Source organism: Sarcophilus harrisii, chromosome 4 (assembly GCF_902635505.1).
Source record: "Sarcophilus harrisii chromosome 4, mSarHar1.11, whole genome shotgun sequence".
Taxonomy (NCBI): domain Eukaryota; kingdom Metazoa; phylum Chordata; class Mammalia; order Dasyuromorphia; family Dasyuridae; genus Sarcophilus; species Sarcophilus harrisii.
In genome coordinates, this window is record NC_045429.1 from 164,845,803 (window position 1) to 164,869,333 (window position 23,531).

The window sequence follows — 23,531 nt, forward strand, 5'->3', positions numbered from 1 at the left end:
CGTGTATTCTTTTACTTACTAGTGGTTATCTTCAGCTAAGACTTTTATTATGGTAAAGTAATCGGGACATATGATAACAAGTACACATCAAAATCTAAATGTTATTCATCAATACAAAATATAAGTTTTTGTCTTTTCTCAGGGTATATTTGAATGTATTTGACAACAGCGACACACTGTGGTAATTTCCTGATCTGTTTCCTGATATTAAAAATAAATCTAAATCACTGGAGTTCTTCAACAATCTTCAACAATCAATTATTTTCAGGCTTGGAAGAAATTTTACAGGTTGTCTAATTCAACTCATCCTTGAATATGAACCTACACTACACTATCCCCTATAAGTAAGTTCTCTATTCTCTGCAAAAGACTTGTAGGGTAGATAAATCCACTACTTTCCAAGGCAATCTATTCCAATTTTTTTTGACAGTTTCAAGCAATTTACATTCATTGGTCCTATTCTGACCACCAGAGCCAAAGAGAAAAATCTAACCCCAAGTATTTTATTTTGTTGTGTGTCTTGTGAGACTGACATCATTTAAGAAAACAAAATGCCTGTGCATAAACTTATCTAAAGAAAAACAGTAAAGAATACTATTTCTAGTCAGGACAATAGAAAGCACTTGGCCAAATTGCAGTACTTACTCTGAAAATGTTACAATCACAATTCAAGTCACTATGACCTACTAACCATTCATCATCAATCTCTTAATGTTGTATTTTCCTCTCCTGCTATTATAACTTCGTGCTTACTCTATTTTATTTTTTTGTCTTCTGAAGACAATTGCAAAATGATAAATTAACTCTACGTGGTTACAAAAAAACAATAATACAAAATGGCTATGATATCAGCTTGTGTTTCATGGTCTACCCATTTCTTTTGGTAAAGTAGTAAGGATATTAGGAAATGATAGTGATATTAAAAGATTATCATAGTTTAAAAAATATTATTCTAGTAAACCTTGCTTCTATTGACTCCCTACCAATAAAGAGGAACTAATTTCATACTTTGCAAAGAAATAATTTCTATTTCCCAAAGGGACTATTTGCCTTAGACCTTCTGAAAAATGAGCCAGAGAAGGAAATGGTAAACCATTCTAACATATTTGTCAAGAAAACCCCAAATGGGCTGAAACAACTGAACAAGAAGGAACAAGTGAAATGTTATACTTGGAGAAGATTTGGAGAGGATAGATAGATAGATAGATATAACTCTTTATATGTGTGTGTGTGTGTGTGTGTGTGTGTGTGTATACCTTCTATTTATATTTATTTATTTATTTAATATGTATAATTATTATTTTAAAAATATATAAATTTTATAATATAAATATATTATATTTAATATATATTAATAGAGGGTAGACTTATTCTATAACAATAAATAGTGGGTAGACATTCTATTAGACCTACTCTCATCCCCACCCTACAGGTCAAAACTAGTTTTGTCAACATATAACTATGTAATCAATTCTGATTATTTTTTTTTGAGTTTCACTTTGCACATTTGCTGTTTTGTTGGTATGATTTTTAGGTCTGGAGACAATATATAGATTTTTTTCAATATATCTAGTCCTCTAACAAGCTATCTAACCCTCTAACAAGAATCTAACAGATTCTTAATTGATAAATCCTATTGCGTTCTCTCAGAACTCATTCTTCTGCATTTGACACTATTATTTACTTCTTCTTTTGGATATTTTCTACACTTTTTTTTTGTAATATTGCTTGTTCCTGGTTTTATTCCTAATTCCCAAAATGACTGCTTCTCAGTATCTTTGAATAATCATCTACATCCAACCTTCTAGCCATGAGGGTCTTTCAAGGTCCTCTTTTAGAACCTCTTCTTTCCTTTCCAGATAATCTCTCATTGATCTTATTTGTACTCTCTTATCATTACCTTTATACAGATGATTATATCTATTTCTATAGGGGAAGTGAACAAGCATTTATTGAGGGTCTGCAATGCAATGCAATTGAGGGTCAGACTGTTAAATACTTTAAATATATTATCTCATTTGATCTTTGTAACAACTCTGGGAGGTAGATGCTATTATGATCTCTTTATATTATTAAGAAAACTCTGAGGCAGTCAGAGGTTAAGTAACTTGCCAAGGTCACATAGCTAGTAAGTCTCTAAGTCCACATTTCAACTAGGATCTCTCTGATTTAAGACTCAGTACTCTATCCATTGTGTTACCTAGCTGCCTATCTAGCCCTATTGAATTCTATCCCATTGACATTTCAAAAACTTAACATATCCCAAACAGAAATTATTATCATTGCCTTAAATCTATTTCTCCAAACCTTCCTATTTCTTTTGGGACGCTATCATCCTTCTGTTTACCCAGGTACAAAAGTTCTTCGATCCTACCATTTCCTTTGTATATCTTCATGACTACCATTCAAACTCAGAAATTCATCATATCTGGTCTGAACTTTTATAATAGTCTTTTTTTTGGGATCATGACTTCCAATATCACCCATCTTCAATTCATCACAATCCATATAGCTATAAAAATTATCTTATTAAAATATATCAAACCTGCACATCCCCATTAAAGAAAGTTTAGGGATTCCCTGTTGCCTCTAGGATGAAGTACTAACTCCAACTTCACTTTTAAAAGTCTTTCACTCTTTCCAATCTACCTTTACAGAGTGAATTCATGTACTTGCCTTCCCATAGTCTCCATTACAGATAAACAAATCCATTCACTATTTCTCATACTCAGCAAATTGTTCTAAATCTTCTATCTTCCATTTCAAGCTGTCCCCATGCCTGATATATACTTTCTCCTTTCTTCCTTGTTTTCTTTCAGAATCCAGTTTTATGTGCCAACTCCCAAAAGAACATTTTGCTACCTATTTTACTTAAGGCTTTTACTTTACTTAAGGTTTTCTGCCTTAAGTCATCATGTACATAAATAAATCATCCTGTATGTATGCTTATCTATTTGCACATGAGGAATCAAGTTGAACCTAAGCTCTTTGAACGCAATGATAATTTTTCAGTTTTGTTTTTGTATTTTGGCTGGTTCAGAGCTTCTTAACCCCTGTGCCACATCAACATAATCAGACCTAGGAAAACAAAATATGTGTCTTAGAAATGTATGAAAACATCTTTCCTCCAGATCTCTTTCTATCCAAATAGGGAGGGATATATTCTGAAATGATTATAATGTAAAAATTATAGAAATATATTAGCCTGAGGATCCTGGGAAGATGGTGGAATAGGTCAAAAAATTCCAAGCTCTCCAGATTTCCTCTGCAAACAAACAAAATTGTGCCTTAGGGCAAACAAGGAGCAGTGAAAAACAAATAAGAGTTGGTACAGAACAGGACACCTCTTGGGATAACCCCACAAGAGGTGAAGAAAGACCCCAGGACTGGAATTTAACCAATATGAAGAGTAAACATTTCCAGCTAGCTCCACCAAAACAGCCATGGGGACATCTGGAGCTAGATAGATTCTGAGGGAATCATAAGAACTTTCATCTCTGAGACAACATGGAGAGTCAGAGGTCTGAGAAGCAGAAGACTGAGGGAACCTCCACAGACTCAGCTGTGATATAGAGGTATGGCCCTGAGCAAGAAGGAGCCAGCATACCCAATGAGTACAGAAGCAATGAGGGAGGGATGCTGCTTGCTGCAGACATTTGCAAAAGAATGACGCTTTTGGTTCGGCTTCCAGGTCAGAGGAGAGAGCTGTAGTAAAGCCAAAGGCACCATCCCCCCATCCCAGAAATTAGAGATACTTGCCTAATAGTTTTCATTAAAAAAAAAAAAAAATGAACCAGCAAAGAAAGAATGTAACTATAAAAACTTACTATGGCAACAGGGAAGATCGAGATTCATATTCAGAGGACAATGAATTTTAAAAAACCTTTTTTACCACAAAGAGTAATGCTAAATGGGCTACCTGCCCAGAAAGAATTTATAGAAGAACTCAAAAAAGACTTTAAAAATAAAATGAGAGAGATTGAGGAAAAACTTTTTTTTATTTTAATAGCTTTTTATTTACAAATTATATGGATGGGTAATTATACAGCACTGACAATTCCCAAACCATTTGTTCCAATTTTTCCCCTCACCTTCTCTCCTAGATGGCAGGATGATCAATGCATGTTAAATATGTTAAAGGATAAATTAAATACAAAATAACTATACATGTCCAAACTGTTGTTTTGCTGTACAAAAAGAATCAGACTCTGAAATAGTGTACAATTAGCCTGTGAAGGAAATCAAAAATGCAAGTGGACAAAATATAGGGATTGGGAATTCTATGTAATGGCTCTTAGTCATCCCCCAGAGTTTTTTTGCTGGTGTAGCTGGTTCAGTTCATTACTGCTCCATTGGAACTGACTTGGTTCATCTCATTGCTGAAAATGGCCAGGTCCATCAGAATTGATCATCATATAGTATTGTTGTTGAAGTATATAATGATCTCCTGGTCCTGCTCATTTCACTCAGCATCGGTTCATGTAAGTCTCTCCAGCCCTTTCTGAAATCCTCCTGCTGGTCATTTCTTACAGAACAATTATATTTCATAATATTCATATACCACAATTTATTCAGCCATTCTCCAATTGATGGGCATTGACTCAGTTTCCAGTTTCTGGCCACTACAAAAAGGGCTGCCACGAACAGTCTTGCACATACAGGTCCCTTTCTCTTCTTTAGTATCTCTTTGGGGTATAAGCCCAGTAGTAGCACTGCTGGATCAAAAGGTATGCACAGTTTGATAACTTTTTGAGCATAGTTCCAAATTGCTCTCCAGAGTGGTTGGATGTATTCACAATTCCACCAACAATGTATTAGTGTCCCTGTTTTCCTGCATCCCCTCCAACATTCCACATTATCTTTCCCTGCCATTCTAGCCAATTTGACAGGTGTGTAGTGGTAACTCAGAGTTGTCTTAATTTGCATTTCTCTGATTAATAATGACTTGGAGCACCAGCTAGAAATAGTTTTACTTTCTTTTTCTGAGAATTATCTGTTCATATCCTTTGACCATTTATCAATTGGAGAATGGCTTTATTTCTTATACAGTAGAGTCAATTCTCTATATATTTTGGAAATGAGGCCTTTATCAGAACTTTTGATTATAAAAATGTTTTCCTAGTTAATTGCTTCCCTTCTGATCTTGTCTGCATTAGTTTTGTTTGTACAAAAACTTTTCAATTTGATCTAATCAAAATTTTCTATTTTGTCATCAGTAATGATCTCTATTCTTCTTTGGTCATAAATTCTTTCCTCTTCCACAGGTCTGAGAGGTAAACTATCCTATGCTCTTCCAATTTATTTATAATCTCATTCTTTATGCCTAGGTCATGAACACATTTTGACCTTATCTTGGTGTATGGTGTTAGGTGTGGGTCAGTGCCTAGTTTCTGCCATACTAGTTTCCAATTTTCCCAGCAATTTGTGTCAGATAGTGAGTTCTTATCCCAAAAGCTGTGGTCTTTGGGTTTGTCAAACACTAGAGTATTAAGATTATTGACTGTTTTGTCCTCTGAACCTAACCTATTCCACTGATCAACTAATCTATTTCTTAGCCAATTCCTGTGTCCACATGCTGTCCCCTCCCTTTGATAAAGAATAAAAATCAAGGATATTTACTTATCCTGACTCCGGCTGATTTCAAAGTATCCAGGGTGCTAACAAGGTCATCACAATTTTTTACATGGGCATTTGGATTACAGGGAGATGGTTATATTTTCAAAGGAACCATGATTTTATACATGTGTGTATATTTATATACACATGTATACACCTACATACACAACTACCATTGATATATAACATTTTATATATGATTTCAATATTATGCATGCATAATGTATGCAAAACATTTAATTAATTTAGATTATATATATATAATGTTCTCTTGTTCAGTTTCCTTGGGGGTCTCTGGGAGCAGCCTTCCTTTCAGTTCAGTAATCACCACAAGTGTATCCAGTTATTAAAAGTCCAAATCCTTTATTGTCTTTTTCCAAGTCTTATCTCCTTTCCTGGGGCTGGATTAGCTTTCTTAGAGATCTATTTCTTCCTTGGTTCCGAGAGCTTGAGCTCCTGCAGCCAGTCCTTTGTGTTCTCTGCCTTTGCCGAATGTGTCTCGGTTTCTGTGGGGGAGGCAGGAGGACCACCATCAAGGTCTCTGTCTTCCCTAGTTCTGATTCTGGCTGAGTTTTTCTGAGCTTATATACTCTCTTATCATAGGTGTGAATCTTGTGGAACTATATTAAGTATTAAGTACATGTACTGAACTAGAGAACTGTTAAGCACTCCGCTAAACAACCATTGTCTCTATCAATTCCACTGAGTTAGCACCTTGTAAGAATCCTTTGTTTCAGGTTCGGAGTTCTGGCCCATAACAACCACATTGGAAGGCAGGTAAGCGCTATTATTATTACGCTCATTTTACAGATGAGGAAACTGAGGCAGACAGCAGTTACATGACTTGCCCAGGGTCGCACAGTTAGTAAGAATGTGGGGTCAATTTTGAACTCAGGTGTTCCTGATTCTAGGAGCTATCTATCCACTGTGCCGTCTTGCTGCCTAGTGTCTAATACAATATTAAATAGTAACGGTGATAGTGGGCAACCTTGTTTCACTCCTGATCTTATTGGGAATGGTTCCAGTTTGTCCCCATTACATATGATGGTTTTAAATAGATGCTGCTGATTATTTTAAGGAAAAGTCCATTTTGCTGCCTAGTGTCAATAAAAGATGGGATAAAATTCATTTTCAAAATTAACAACGCACAGAGGTGCATGACAACCACGAAGGTTCCAACAGAAACGTCTTCAAGCAGACGGCAAGCGATCTTTATTAAAGCCGCTGCTATGTGCCAGAGGCGAAGCTAAGCGCTGGAGACATTCTGCCTAAAATAGAGTGAAAGCTGTTCTGTAAGAGGTTAGGGGTGGCGGTGGGAGGAGCCTAAAAGCGTCCAGGCTGGGAGGATTCCTCAGCGGACAAACGGGTTAGGAAGGATGAGGGGCGGGGCGAGTGGAGAAAGGCACTTCCCGTGGGGGCGGAGCCTCTGCGTGATTGGCTAGGAGGTCTCGCCGCGCTTCTCTCGCGCCTCCCGGAAGTGCCCAGTTGTTGGCTTGCGCCTCCGCCCGGCGTTTCCGGGAGGGAGGGAAGGAGCCGGGTGTCCCTCGGGGGCCGCGCTGGGTACCCGGCTCTGCGGTTCCTCGCCCAGCGTTCGGCGCCGAGGGAGGGGCCCGAGCGCGCGGCGCCCAGCTCGCGGCGCCCACGTTCGAGCCGGGCCTCCCTGGGCTGTGGCGGAGCCCGAGACACGAGCAAAGGAGGAGCGCTCTGGGCCCGGACCCGCCGCCATGGTGCAGATGGAGACGCAGCTGCAGAGCATTTTTGAGGAGGTCGTGGTGAGTCCGGAGCCCGTGCTGATGGTTCGCAGTACCCCAGCCAGCCTTGGGAAGGGGGGAAGGGAAAGATCGCCTCCCCGGCTTTTTTTTTTTTTTTTTTTTTTTTTAGCGTTGTTTGGGAGCCTGTTTGGACATTCAACAAGTATTGTGTGCCTACTGTGTGCCAGGCCCAGGGTTAGGCGCTGAGGATACAAAGAAAAGCAAAACCGGGCCGTCCCCGCACGGGACCCGCAGGCTAAGGGGAGGGGGGACAAAATGCAAAAAGCTCTCCCGGTCAGATAGAAGGGAAATGAGGGGAAGCTCCTGCGCCGAGCGACCGGGAAGGGATTCTTGCAGAAGGTAGAATATGAGCTGAGCCTTGAAGGGCACTCGGGAGAGCGTGCCCAGGCGTGAGGGACAGCCAGAGCAAAAGCCTGGAGGCTGGAGAGCCAGCCAGAAGCCTGAATTATAAATATGCAAAAGGGAGCAGCGCGTAAGAAGATTGCAGACATGGCAGGCATAAGATTCTAAATTTGAGCCTAGCTTTCCAGGTGGGAGTAAGATTTTTTTTTTTTTTTATAATAACTTTTTATTGACAGAACCCATGCCAGGGTAATTTTTTACAACATTATCCCTTGCACTCACTTCTGTTCCGATTTTTCCCTCCCACCCCCTCCCCTAGATGGCAAGCAGTCCTATATATGTTGAATATGTCCTAGTATAACCTAGATACAATGTATGTGTGCAGATCCAAACAGTTCTCTTGTTGCACAGGGAGAATTGGATTCAGAAGGTAAAAATAACCCAGGAAGAAAGACAAAAATGCAAACAGTTTACATTCATTTCCCAGTGTTTTTTTCTTTGGGTGTAGCTGCTTCTGTCCATCATTGATCAATTGAAACAGAATTAGGTCTCTATGTCAAAGAAATCCACTTCCATCCGAATACATCCTCATACAGTATCGTTGTTGAAGTATATAATGATCTCCTGGTTTTGCTCATTTCACTTAGCATCAGTTCATGTAAGTCTCTCCAAGCCTCTCTGTATTTATCCTGCTGGTCATTTCTTACAGAACAATAATATTCCATAACATTCATATACAATTTACCCAACCATTTTCCAATTGATGGGCATCCATTCATTTCCAGTTTCTGGCCACTACAAAGAGGGCTGCCACAAACATTTTGACACATACTGGTCCCTTTCCCTTCTTTAGTATCTCCTTGGGGTATAAACCCAGTAGTAGCACTGCTGGATCAAAGGTATGCACAGTTTGATAACTTTTTGGGCATAATTCCAGATTGCTCTCCAGAATGGTTGGATTCGTTCACAACTCCACCAACAATGTATCAGTGTCAGGTGGGAGTAAGATTGATCACATCACACTACATAACTGCAACTCAGTGTAATGTTTTCAAAATGTATCCATCTAGTAACTTTCATGTCACTTGGGAACCACTGGAGCCTCCTGAGCAGGAACATGATGTTGGTCAGGCTTGCTTCTTTGAGCCTAGAACTGAGCACAGTATTCTAAAAGTGACATTGCAGGACAATTCAATGGGTTTTTCACTTCTGGTATTGGAAAACTTAGGTCCCTCTTTTAATGCAACCCAAAATTCCATGAGCTTTTTTGGTTGCCATCTCATTGTAGACTCTTCATATTGAGCCTACGGTTTGCCAAGACCCATTGATTCCTCCCCTTTCTCCAAAGTTGATGCAGTCCTAGCTGATGCTGAGACCAAATGAGGGGTAAGCCTGAGTCAAGTAAGGAGGCTTCAGGGAGGCTCCATCAGTTGCTGTCCACCTTAACAGGGGTCATATGCAATTGTACCTATTGCCAAGAGCACTCTGTGCCAAGATTTCTGAGCCTCCATGGAAGCTTTCACTTTTTTTTGCTCAGAAGTTTGCTCATACCTCAGATGGACCCCCTTTTCTCAGCCACTTGATTTCCTAGTCCTTCAGAGTTACTCAAGGGCCACCTTTTACATGATGCCTTACTTGGTCCTTTTAGCTACTGGTGTTATTCCCCTGAAATTATCTTGTATTTGTGCATATTTTTCATATATTTATTAGTATTGGAGTGAAAACAGATTTTAGAGGTATCTAACTCAGACTCCTTATTTTATAGATAAGAAGCTGAGATCCAGCAAGTATGCCTTAGTTCACAAGAGAGTTTCCTTTGTTAGAAGTTGAGAACAGGGACTGTTTCATTTATTTCTTTATATGCACAATTCAGTAGATGTTTAATAAATGCTAGTTGATCAGCAACCCCAAACTAGTTTGAATTCTTTATTTTGAAAAAGGTTCAATTTGATTAAACCCGACAGAAATTAAGTAGTTAATTGAATATATCACAGCAAATAGAGAGCCCAGACAAATTGGGAATATGTGTAAATCCTCTTAAAATTTAATGGAATTTTTTTGCTTGCTTATTTTACAGAAAACAGAAATCATAGAAGAGGCCTTTCCAGGGTAAGTGTAATGCCAGATAAAAATCCTTTTATGGAGTATCCATTTTTGTTTTCGTTTCTTCTTCCCTTCTCTAGTTTTGGGAGGTAATGAGGAGGTAATAACCTCTCTGGGGTTACTTTTAATTAGGATAGTTACCATTTGTGGCAATTGGTAACAGTTATTTTCTTTCTTTAGCATGTTTATGGATACACCAGAAGATGAAAAAACAAAACTTATCAGCTGTTTGGGAGCTTTCAGGCAGTTTTGGGGTAGTCTTTCACAGGTGAGTACTAAAAGTTTAAATAATAACATCTTATGTAGTATTTTGATTTGATCCTTATAAGTCCTCTGAGAGCGATAGGACAAGAATTTGGGAGATGAAAAAACGGTCTATGTATATATGTTATAATATATATAGTTAATATGTATAGTTACTTGCTGTAGGTGGGGAAACCAGGACTAAAACTCCTATATAGTCCATTTTATTGCACTAATATAAGCAGCCCTCCATACTATTTTTAAAAATTCTAGTAGCCCATTTCTGTTTTGGTGGTTTGGGGTAGAAGAAAAATTTATTCTGTCAAACTAAACAACATTTTAATGTCTTCAAAATCCATATAATAACTTTCCTATAAAACTTTGGAAGACCAAAAAAGTCAATTTACAACATAGGAACCAAGCATCCTTTTCATTTTCTTGCATTCAGAAATGGCAGGAATTAGTAGTGCCAAAGTAAGGATTTTTGTACTTGGGGATACAAAATATAGTAAAGACCCTTTCATTTGGAAAATCAGGGAAGACAGGAACACTGATAGAAGTCAAGGCAGGGGCCTACTCCTTTGGATTTTTTGCAGAGTCAGCTATTTTAAGGATAGGCAGCCTGACTTTTAATCTTAGCTTCGCCATGAACTAGCTTCATGACTTTGGGTGAATCATTTGCTCCCTCATGAACCTCGGTTTCAATATCTATAAAATAACAAGATTGAACTATCCTATAGATTTCTTATACTGTAGTCTTTGAACTTGTTTTTTTGGGGAAAATTTTTTGATAGCATTTTCTTTGTACCCTTACATATTTTATTTTTAGACATTTAAAAACGTTGGGAAGAGGGAGTTCTATAGCTTTCACCAGACAGCCAAAGGAAGTCATGATATAAAAAAAATAACTAATTTTCTCTCAATTAAAACTTAGAAGTGATAATGTAATGTATTCGCTAAAAAGAGAAAATAGAAGAATTAGTAAAGTATATCATGAGACAGAATAGTATATGGGAAATAGTAACAAATCTAAGTTGTATTAATTACACTTCCAAATGTCTCACAAATACTTGTATAACTTGGGCAAGCCACTTAGTCTCTTTGTATCTCAGCTTCCTTATCTGTAAAACTGGGGCTGACAAACTTCTATCTACCTTCTTACTAAAACCATAACCATCACATAGGTTGGCTCTTTGTCTAAGACAGGGCCAATTATAGAGAGCAACAGATATTGATGCCACAGTTGTGGGAACAATACTCGTACTTTTTCAGCCTTCTTTTTCAAAGAGACTTTATGACATCACTGGGCATGTCTTGACTTGGAACATGAATTGGATTTAACTGAGGCAGAATTGTACCACGTTGTCGGCCTCTTTCTTCCCGAGTCATCAAAGTTCAATGGCTGGACAAATGTCAAGGCTGATGATGGCTCAGGATACAGTGGATGATATTGGCATCTTCTCTTTCCATGGTACCTGCTTCAACCATCTTCATGACTATTGGAACAAATTATTCTCATCTGCGCATTTCATCATAGAAAGTCTTCACATGCTTCCAGTAGATCTTCTCCCTAACTCACCTATAGTTTTGAGATCTGTTAGTTTCCCTCAAGTTACTTTAGTCCATCTGTTGAAGTGGTTCACCAGGCTGTGACCACTGTGCATGATATAGCTTCATGGAACCACAGGTAAGAGTTGAGTAAAGATAGACACAAAGAGTGGATGAATAACCTCGAATGTGATTTAGCGTGACCTCTTACATGAAATGCCAGTCTTCCCTGAGTATCCCATACAAAAGAAGGCAACACTAGAAGGATGGGAAGAAATATATATATATTTTTAATAGCCTTTTATTTACAGGTTATATGTATGGGTAACTTTACAGCATTGACAATTGCCAAACCTCTTGTTCCAATTTTTCCTCTCTTACCCCCCCTCCCCCCCAGATGGCAGGATGACCAGTAGATGTTAAATATATTAAAATATAAATTAGATACACAATAAGTATACATGACCAAACCGTTATTTTGCTGTACAAATAGAATCAGACTCTGAAATATTGTACAATGAGCTTGTGAAGGAAATCAAAAATGCAGGTGGACAAAAATATAGGGATTGGGAATTCAATGTAATGATTTTTAGTCATCTCCCAGAGTTCTTTCACTGGGCGTAGCTGGTTCAGTTCATTACTGCTCCATTGGAAATGATTTAGTTGATCTCATTGCTGAGGGTGGCCAGGTCTATCAGAACTGGTCATCATCTAGTATTGTTGTTGAAGTATATAATGATCTCTTGGCCCTGATCGTTTCACTCAGCATCAGTTCGTGTAAGTCTCTCCAGGCCTTTCTGAAATCATCCTGTTGGTCATTTCTGACAGAAAAATAATATTCCATAATATTCATATACCACAATTTATTCAGCCATTCTCCAACTGATGGGCATCCACTCAGTTTCCAGTTTCTAGCTACTATAAAAAGGGCTGCCACAAACATTCTTGCACATACAGGTCCCTTTCCCTTCTTTATGATCTCTTTGGGCTATAAGCCCAGTAGTAACACTGCTGGATCAAAGGGTATGCACAGTTTGATAACTTTTTGAGCATAGTTCCAAATTGCTCTCCAGAATGGTTGGATGTATTCACAGTTCCACCAACAATGTATTAGTGTCCCTATTTTCCCACATCCCCTCCAACATTGCGCATTATCTTTCCCTGTCATTCTAGCCAATCTGACCGGTGTGTAATGGTATCTCACAGTTGTCTTAATTTGCATTTCTCTAATTAATAATGACTTGGAGCTTCTTTTCATATGGTTAGAAATAGTTTCAATTTCTTCATCTGAGAATTGTCTATTAGTATCCTTTGACCATTTATCAATTGGAGAATGGCTTGATTTTTTAAAATTAGAGTCAATTCTCTATATATTTTGGAAATGAGGCCTTTATCAGAACCTTTGACTATAAAAATGTTTTCCCAGTTTATTGCTTCCCTTCTAATCTTGTCTGCATTAGTTTTGTTTGTACAAAAACTTTTCAGTTTGATATAGTCGAAATTTTCTATTTTGTGATCAGTAATGATCTCTAGTTCTTCTTTGGTCATAAATTCCAGGTAGAATATTTTCATCTACTAGTACCCCTCTATCAGGATCTAGGGAAATCAGCTAAACATCTTCCCTTCCTACAATTTAACATCACTCCAAAAATCTAGTTGCCTTCCTCCCAACAAAAGGCAAGAAGGTATCTAATCTTCAAAAATAGGGTGTTATCTCACAGACAGGTTGTGATAGATATATAAGGTTGGAGTGACTAGACAGCGTCTGATCTACAAAACCTATTGAGTGTCTTCATTCAGTAAGCAAGTGTTTATATGGAATGTCAAGAATCCTCTTGTTATTAGGACAATCCACTGAAATGCCCCCATTCCCACTGTGATACCCTCCCTTTTGCCTATACAGAATTGGGACAAAACTAGTCAACCTGTTCTCTTTGTTGAGCAGAGCTGGAATTGGAAAATTATACATCTAAGGAAGAGGCAAGAATGTTTCCCTATATAGTAAAGACATGAGATACAGGAAAAATACTGCATTTGAAGAAATCCCGTGGGTCATTTGGTAGCTTCTGACCCAACAAGCATCTATTAATCACATGCTATGTGCCAAGCATTGTGTTTAGTGTTTAGTACAAAAACAGCTACAGAAACTGAAGGCTATTGAAGCCACAAAACTTCCTCTTCCATTTCTATAATGAAAATATCTGTTTCTGTATCATTTGCATTGTAACTAATGAAAGCTTAGACAAATGGCTATTATGTCTTTTACCTGCCTTACAAGTAGCACTTAGCCTTCAAAACTATTTACCTCTTTGTTTTTTAAACTTTCTAACATGAACTCCCAAAGAATTCCTCAAAATAGCATATCTTTCAGGGGAAAAAAAAAGATTCTGGCATTTTGAGGAGAAAAAGGATAAGAGTTATATGTGTAACTCTTCTCTTTACTTTCCTGGTCTCCAAGTATTTCTTTTCCTTTGCTAATTTACAACAAAGAAATTTGATGAAGACTGTCTCTTCCACAGACTATGAGAATATTTTCTGGTGCCATATTAATTTAATAACATTTTGTTCTAATTGCTTATTAAAATACCTGAGTAAATAAGACATATCTGAATTTTTTATCTTTCTTAATTTTTAATACTTATAGTTGAATATTTCAATTGCTTATGGGCCGCTAGCAAATTATAACTGAACATTTGCATTCTTTTTCAGGAGTCTCATGAGCAGTGCATCCAATGGATTGTTCGGTTCATTCATAGCCAACACAGCCCTAAGAGAATATCTTTTCTTTATGATTGCCTAGGAATGGCAGTAGAAACTGGTCTTCTTCCACCCAGGTCTGTCCAAAATTAAGAAAGAACAATCTAGGATGCCTTTGCCTAGATTGACTTACTATTGATAATATAGTTAGGATAAAGGGTTTGGGTAAAAAATTTTGACAAATGAATGTAGTGTTCCATGCACTGTTAAGAAAATAGATCTCAGTTATTAGAGAAAAGATAACATGAAGAAAACATTTAGCTAAGTCCACAGTCCCTTAGTCATAAATAACCATCCTGATTTCTTCACTTAAAATTCAGTTTCATTGCTGGTGGAAGACACTGCTCTGTAAAAACAGTGACTTTTTATCCACACAAAGGAGTTCATTTTTAAATTTCAGTGATGCTGATCATTTCATGAGGCACCAACATTTGATTTCCTGTTGCTATTATTTTTACAACTGAAGCTTTACTTTGGCAAATTTTCCTTGTATTAAATCTGTTTAGCTTTGCCTTTCATTGTGGATACATTTTTCTATCTACAGAAGATTAGTGACAAAAATGTACCTTGTAGCTTCCTGTAACTTTTATCTACTGTTCAAAAATTCTACTTGCTTAGTGTGATTTAATAATTCTGTTATTCATATAATTACATTTTATATTTATATGAACATAAAATGTATTAGACACCGTTGAACAACCCTTTTTATGATTAAGGGAAAGCAGTTTGTAAAAAAAATTTCTTAAGTTTTAAAATTCTTGTTTGTATACTGTTAGGATCACTCACTGTAGCAATTGGAATGAAAATTCTGAATTAAGTGGTTTAAAAACGAGAGTAAAACTTTTTAACAGTTTCCCTCAAATATTTCAATTCCTTCACTTAGCAAATATCTCTTCAAAAAGGTGATTATGTGGTAATATAGTAGCCACAGTAGTTAGTGAGAAGCAAAGGAAACTCAATATTTACCTGATAAGAAACGGGTCCATTAAGTGGTACTGTTTGGATCCATCTGAATACTTATGATATTGGAAGACAAGGAGATATTAGCTAGTTTTAGAGGTTGAAAGCAAAAGAGGGGAAAAGCCATAAGTACTTGTAGCATAATAACCAATTGATAAGGGCTTGAATCAGAATTATTAAATCTATGGTAGCTTTTGGATATTCTCTCAAGTAAGAAATCAAAGCTTATGTTCCTCTAGCTCCCCTTGTGATTCTACTTATTGCATAGAGAGAGCAAACTTCCATTTCACAATACAGAATAGTGTGGTAATAGAGGCAAGTAGTACTGTAAATTTGTATAAATGGTATGTGCATGTATATATTTTGTGCAAGTAATATTGACTTGATTATATTCCTTTTGAGGAAAGACAGTACTTGTGGGTTACACAATTCTAGGGAGCAAACATCCTTGTACCGTACATATAATAAGATATTATGGAAATTGTAAACCAAACATGATGAAATGAACAACAGTCATAATAGATCTACAACATCTATAAATCTGCTTTATATTAAATCTCTTGTTTCTTAAGTATATACTTGTGTTTTAAAACTGATATTTCTTTTCTATAGAATGGTTTGTGAATCCCTGATAAACTCTGATACGCTTGAATGGGAAAGAACACAACTTTGGGCATTGACATTTAAACTGGTTCGGAAAATAATTGGTGGTGTGGATTACAAGGTAGTATATTTTTAGTTACTTGGAGTGATTTTTACTTTTTAATGTGATAATATGGTTATTTCATTTTACATGGTAGTATTCTTGATGCCCTTAAAATTATATGCTTATGTAAAGTAGTTTATTTTCTAAATTCTGAAGAGGGCTCTAAAGAATTGTTTTTTTTTTAAACTGTGAGCTCAGAAGTATATTTTGATTGTTGTGCTGGGTAAATTTTTCAGACTAATTGAGAGTACACAACAGGAATGCTTTTTTGCGTTTTCAGTGTCTTTGATCTTATACAACTGTCACAGTTCTGGAAAGGATTCTAGTTTTTGTATAGAAGAATCAATGCAAATGACTTAACATTCTTATTTTTGTTAGCCATTATTTAAAAGTACATCCTAATACATACAGAAGAAAGTGTTTGCTTATTTTGACAACCAGCTTAGTATATAGTATCAAACAACTATTAAGCATTTATTCAGTGCTTTCTCTGTGTGAGAAACTGATGGGCCTTGGATAACATAAAGACAAAAATGAGGTGCTTACATTAAATTGGAGTAGAAAATAAGTCCTTAAAAAATGTAGAAAAATATACAAAATGCCAGCTGCATTTTAGAGAAAGGCATTAGAAACCGGGTAGATCGGGTTGTGGAAAGTGGTATTTGAACTGAGTCCTTAAGGAAACAAGATTCCAAGAAGTGGAAATAACAAGGAAATCCATTCCAGGCATGGGAGACAGCCAGTACTAAAGTATAAAGATGTCCTGTGTGAGTTTTTACAAAAAAGACCAATTTGAATAAAGTGTAGAATGTGGAAAGAATAATGTAAAATAAAGTTGGAAAGCTTTATGGTACCCAGTTCTTATTGTGAAGGTCTTTTGTTGCTAAAGGGGTGTGTTCATATTTGCTCCTAGAGGCAATAGGAAGAAGCGTTTATTGCATAGCATAGTAACATGGTCAGACCTATACTTTAGGAAAGTCATTTTGGCAGCATTGTGGAATATGATTGATGATTGGGAGGTGGGGAGAAAGATATATGAGGCATGAATACCAATTAAGAGGCTATTGGAATAACCTGGGGAAAAGGTGATGAGAGCCTGACCTATGGTGGTCAGCTGACTAGAGGGAAAGAAGGAATTATTAAATGTTTGCTATGTGCCATGGTTCAATGACTTACCTAGAGTCACACAAGTGGTGAATATCTGAGGCCAGATTTGAACTTATCTTCCTGACTCCAGACTTGGTATTCTATCACCTAGCTGGATGTGGAAGATATTGTAGAAATAGAAATAACAAGACTTGACAATTGAATGGATATGTGAAGTGATAGAAAATGAAAAGTTGGGGGGTTGATTTCAAGATTTCAAACCTAGATGACATAAAGGATGATGTTGCCCTTTATGGAAATATAGGTAGTGTGAAACTAAAGTGTTTGAAGGAAAAGATAATGAATTCTGACTTATCATGGTGCGTTTGAGCTACCTACAGGACATCCTTTGTGAAATAACCTAATTTTGGTGATGGAAGAGTGGTGTAAAATTAGGGCTGGATAAAAAATTTTGGGAGTCATCAAAATAGTGATTATAATTAAAACCCTGTGAGCTGGTTATGTCACCAAGGGAAGAGTATAGTGAGAGAGAGAGACAGACTATCTTGGACAAAATCTTAAGATACTTTCCTCTTTGGGAAAGTTTTTAGAAGAAAGAACCTGTTATCAATGATAGTAGATAATTGGAGAAAGAAAACATAGGCTTGCATCACTTGAGAACAATTACAAAACAAATGAATCAAGCAGGGTTGTGATTAAAAGAATCTGATATTATTTTCACTTGTTTATTCCAGTTTCTCTAAGAATATTTTCTGTCTTTAGGCAATTAGGTTAAACAGAATAGGATAGGGATTAGTCAGAAAAGGTTTCAATGTAGGCAAATGTTGAGCTATATTTTGTACTAGATTATCAATCATTTATTAAATGCCTCACAAATCATAGCTAAGGAATGAATATGAATTGAAAGAAAGGGAAGAGGAGAATATATGAATAAACAAAAGCAACAAAGCAAATAGAATTAGTTCATAGAAGACAGGAAATAAAATTAACTTATAGTAGAAAGGATTACTTATGGAGGAGTTCAGCATAGCTTGTAATCTGTGCTTGAAACTTCAGCCATGTTCAAATATATTCCATTGTTTTGACAAAAAAAAAAAATTTGTACAAAAATTTTTTTTTTTCCCTTCTGGGCCCTTTTAAAATTCTTTTATTCTCTGCAGTATTATCAGATCATCAATCTAAGTCTTTTTAAAGTAGATTGAACTTAAACAATAGTTGCAAATACTGGAACTGAATTTAGAAAGAGTACTTAGTGATAACTATGTATATCACAAAGTGTGGTGATATCTATTCCTCTTTCCTCTAAAGCATCTACGTAGTTTGTTCTATTTAATAAAAGTTGGATTATTTTTTAACTATAGATATTAACTTCTTGAATTTGAACAAACCATAGTTAAAAGAACTAATGTTTTATTTGGTTTTAAAAAATGTGGACCAAGAGGTAAAGTTTCTCCTTCTGAAATATTCTGTACTTTTTACTTTTTCAAAAAAGACTGAACACAGATTTCTCAGTTTTAACTTAGTTTTTCTTTTTTTCCATGCTTTCCTTCTCCAACATCAGGGTGTACGAGATCTCTTAAAAGTGATTTTGGAGAAAATCTTAACAATACCCAATACTGTGAGCTCAGCTGTGGTACAGCAACTTCTAGCAGCAAGAGAGGTAACATATATGCATCTGAATTGTATTTCTAATTTTCATTCCAAAGAACTCTTTCGGTCTGTTCAGTCTACTAGTTTTCAGATTTCTAGGCTCCATGTAATACTGGAAAAAAAAAAAAAACCTTACAGACCACTTGTCTATTTTCTTTTTACTTACCACCAAAAAAAAGAAAGAGGAAGGGAAAAAAATCTGTTTAATACTAATAGAATTGTATTGCTTTAAATTAATAAAAAATTCTTATGGGATTTAATTTTATTAAACATAATAAGAATATTTGATAAAGACAAGTATAGCTATTCGTATGTTATTAATAACATTATAAGAGACCTAAAGGACTTGGAATACTTTCATTTATTCTGTGCTGTGCAGAGTAACACTTTAGAGACCAGAAATCTAGTCTATTCTCTCTGCTTTCATCACTAGTCCTACATTGTTTATTTGTTTGTTAGTTTTGAGACTGAATATCCCTACCTTGTCCAGGCTGGAAGTACAGCAGCTATTCATGAGCTTTATCCCACTACTGATTGGCTTGAAATTTTGGCCTGTTCCATTTCTACCCTCAATGGAAATTTGTTCTGCTTTAGGTATTTTGCTGATCCCCTGCTTCTGGGAGCCTATCATATTAATATAGTATTTATTTCAGCTACTCAGTTGTTTTAGCCCTTCTTTAATTTAGACCTTTCAAGCTCAATCTATCAATCTCAGCCTCTCCAGGAGCAGGGAATACAGGTTTATGCCTATTCTTAGTCATTGGCCTTGTTTTAAAGGCTTCGGCCTTGTTTTAAAGGCTTCGCCCTTGTAGGAAATCAATTTGTCAACAATTTACTCCATTGTTTTAATTATCCTCATTATGTGAAAACTGCTTCTTTATACTTAAACTAAATCCGTCATGTATAGATTAATCTCTGATGTTGCAAGTGAGGTGTCTTAAAATCTTTGACAGTGATTTAAAAATGAAAAATCCGTCAAAGAAAATTTGATTTGGCTTGAATCAAATTTGTATCTTATTACAGGTTATAGCATATATTTTGGAACGAAATGCCTGTTTACTACCAGCCTATTTTGCAGTTACTGAGATCAGAAAATTATATCCTGAGGGGAAACTTCCACATTGGGTAAGTTTTATCAATTCCATTGTTAGGTGTTTACAACTAATTGGGATATTGCCGTACTAATTTGGATGCACTAACTAAACATTGGCCCAAAGTAGACTGTTTTCCAATACTTTTCCCCCCATACTTTTTCTTCTTGTGACCATAGAGGATGGCAAATTTAATTTTGAGAGTTTCATTTACCACAAATTAAACTGTACATATTTTAAAAAACAAAAAAGTTGTTAGAGAGCCAGTCTCCAAATCAAGAAATACTTGGATTAAACTCCTTCCACTGACATGTTTTTGTTTTTGTGACCTTGAACTCTTCGCATTTTATTGATTGTGTTTTCCTCACCTGGGAATTCCCTATAATAATGAAATCACAATGTCTCATCTACATTCTTGTACATAAGGCTCTGTATTTGACTGAATTCAGGAAATCAAAGTGACAACTTTTAAGTAAATACTCTTTGAGATTTGAACCATACATACCAAATCTGCCTTGTTTTTATTTTAAGTTACTAGGCAACCTTGTATCAGACTTTGTGGATACCTTCAGGCCCACAGCAAGGATAAACTCCATTTGTGGTAAGACTAAATTAAAAGGTAAAATGTTACTATCAATATAAGTTTCCAAATTTATTGTGTAACTATTGAATTGCAGTAGCAGAAAAGTCTGTTTCTAAGCATTTGGTTTTTGATGGTGACATTTTAGCATCTTTGAGAGCATAGGAACATAGGTTTAATAGAAGAATTTAATTTTGATAAAATTGGTTTGTAAGGAGTACAGTTTGTTTTAAAGTGAGAGAAAAGTAAGGAAAAGGACACCTATCCAGATTGTGTCTTTCTTATTGGCTCAGTGGCTTCACCACTTTGAAGGAGATTTTGTTCCTGGCGATATGGAAAAACAAGGCGTTAAACACTAGAGAATCCCAAAGCATTGGAAAGATTCTGGAAGACTGCAACCCACTCTATGTCAAACTTGTTTATTTATCTACTTCTTTGACTCTTTGGATTTAACATGGTCTGTTAGGTGTCTTGTGTGGTCTCAAAGAACTTAAACATGTTGTTTTCCAGTTTGTCTGTGCATGGATACACTTCAGGACATTCTTAAGGATTACATTACCTTCAGAAATGGTCTTTACTCTTCACATACAGGCCAGCAATCTTCCAAATATGCACCAGATGCAGAAATGACATGCCTGCTTAAGCTTTTGTCACCCAGGAGCTCTTAAATATTTAATAGGATGCATGCAGATGAGGGCTGAAATGTCTGTCATAATACTCCTATTTCAGTTTGAGTCTCTTACTCTCTTATGCGTTCATAAAGGTAAAATGAGAGTAATAGAAAAGTAGTTAAGTGTAAATTGATAGGTGATATGTAATTTTCTACATTTGAAGACTGATTGCTTTTCTTTTCTGTTAATTTTCTTCCATTACATCCTTAGCTTAACTTACTGTCTTTCTCCCACAACCTGCTTTCTCTTTCCCTCAGTCATCATTTAGTAGACAGTATTTAGCATGGGATTGATCCTTATATCCTAGTGAGATAAAAAGTGCTATTTTCCCATTTTCAAATGAGGAAAATATGTGATAACAGTTAAAAACTGATTTGAACCCAGGTTTTCTGCCTCTTAGTATGCTGTGTTTTTTGAACCATGTTTCTTCACCAGTATCAGTTTTATATCAGTGAACTGTTTCTGTACATGCAGGTTTTAAAAATTTCTCAGAAAAGTTAAAAGTTGGGCAGACATTGTCAACATTACCATCCTAATATTACTGATGCAGAATTAAAAGCATTTGGGAGGTCATGTAGTCCAGCTCCCTCATTTTATACATGAGGGAGCCCAAACAAGTGAAGTGGCATGCTGAGGGTCACACAATGAAATCAGTCCCTAAACCCCACATACAGTACCAGTACCTCCTCAGTGAATTATGATCACTTTGGCACAAAGATTGCCTCTGATGTTTGACCTTGTATTAGAATTTAAAATTGTTACCTTAGAGATTGTTCATTTTGGTAGAGAATTTTTCTTTAGTTTCTATTTAATTTGTTTCTTTTCTTTCTTTTTTTTTTTAATAGTTCATCAGTCAATAAGCATTTATTAAAGTTACTATATGTCAGACTGGTAAGAGTTGGCAGTACAAACATAAACAAAAAGATAGTTTGCGTGCTGATGGTGCTTGCATTCTTTGTTTTTAAAGGCAATTTATGGAATAGAACAAGAATTTTCATAAGAATATAATTTTTAAAAGATCACACATGAAACTGCAAACCTATTAAGTCCAATTTGCAATTCCTATTAAATATATAGTAAAGTTATCATGTAAATTTTTTTCTTCCTCTTGCTTCTCTGCCTTAGAGGTGGCTATCACTAGCTACATACTACTACATACACAAATATGTATGTATTTGTAAAATCATTCCATATATACTTTTTTAAATCAGTTCTTTATCACTGCATATAGTGTCTTTATATGTCCTTTGTAGTTAATTGGTATAATTATAATGATCCAAATAACTTATTCCCTCAAAGTTGTTATTAAAAACATTGCTGTTACTGTATACAACTCATTTCACTTCATTATTTCATGTAAGTCTGTCCATGTTTTTCTAAGATCATTTGAGTTTGTTTCTGATAGCACAATAGTATTCCATCACTTTCTCTGAATTGACTTTTTCTCCCCTTTGGAAGAAAAAGTCCCATTTGGAAAACAAGCATTGGTATCTAAATTGTCTTTCTTTTTACACACAAAAGAATAGAATAGAATCAGAATTTTTTTAGTTTGTTATGAGACTCATCTTTCATCAAATCCCTAAGGTATCACTTGAACATCTGAAAGAAAGGGTAGTAGTGATCATAGAATATGACTGTGGAGTACTTTCAGAACTTCTCTTAAAAGGTTTTGTGTGATGGTTTTTAAGTAAATACGTTACAGTTTGAGGTTACTGTAACAAAATTTGATTTTTGTGGCCTTCAGAGATGAGGCACCATGCATTTGTTAAGTAATGCATTTACTCACGTGAATTTTGTGTAATACATGCAGGGCGCTGTAGTCTTCTGCCAGTGGTAAATAACTCTGGTGCCATTTGTAATTCCTGGAAATTGGATCCTACAACGCTTCGTTTTCCTTTGAAAGGCCTTTTACCATATGATAAGGTATGTAGTTACCATAAGGAATTGAATTTAATTCAACTTTTGGTCCATACAGTAATCTTTAGTCATAAGACATATTCTGTACAATTGCCATCTTTAGATGCCCAGGCATTACGTGTGTGTGTGTGTGTGTGTGTGTGTGTGTGTGTATAGTTAACATATATAATTAAAGATAGTGATGTCGTAATTAAATTTCCACATTACTCAAAACATATTCAAAAAGTGTATGGCATTGTTGCTGCCTCTATTCTAGAGGCCCTTTTCTGCCATATTTTCAGGTAGTAGACTAAGTTTTCCTTTTAGGGACCATTTAGGTAAACAGGCAGGGTAAATAGTAGGGACTAAGACAATTTCAGACAGTAACTTTTCACAAGGTGATTAAGAATTTCATTCATTCTGGATAAGAAAGAAACATGGGATTTTATTTATTTTTTTTTTTTGATGTGTCAAAGGCAAAAATCTATA

The 23,531-nt window shown here is 35.9% G+C and overlaps 1 protein-coding gene across 2 annotated transcripts in view; it reads left to right on the forward strand.

Moving 5' to 3' along the window:
- Nucleotides 1–7,087: 7,087 nt before the first annotated feature.
- The window catches only part of MED23 (mediator complex subunit 23), a 55,713-nt gene continuing 39,269 nt past the window's right edge, over nucleotides 7,088–23,531 (forward strand). For both annotated transcript variants that reach the window (XM_023503213.2, XM_003769438.4), the window contains exons 1-9: nucleotides 7,088–7,388; nucleotides 9,808–9,839; nucleotides 10,014–10,101; nucleotides 14,334–14,458; nucleotides 15,954–16,065; nucleotides 18,716–18,814; nucleotides 19,828–19,929; nucleotides 20,427–20,496; nucleotides 22,957–23,069. In XM_023503213.2, coding sequence (XP_023358981.1) covers nucleotides 7,341–7,388; nucleotides 9,808–9,839; nucleotides 10,014–10,101; nucleotides 14,334–14,458; nucleotides 15,954–16,065; nucleotides 18,716–18,814; nucleotides 19,828–19,929; nucleotides 20,427–20,496; nucleotides 22,957–23,069 — 789 coding nt within the window. In that variant the 5' untranslated portion in view covers nucleotides 7,088–7,340. The remainder of the gene's footprint in view (nucleotides 7,389–9,807; nucleotides 9,840–10,013; nucleotides 10,102–14,333; nucleotides 14,459–15,953; nucleotides 16,066–18,715; nucleotides 18,815–19,827; nucleotides 19,930–20,426; nucleotides 20,497–22,956; nucleotides 23,070–23,531) is intronic.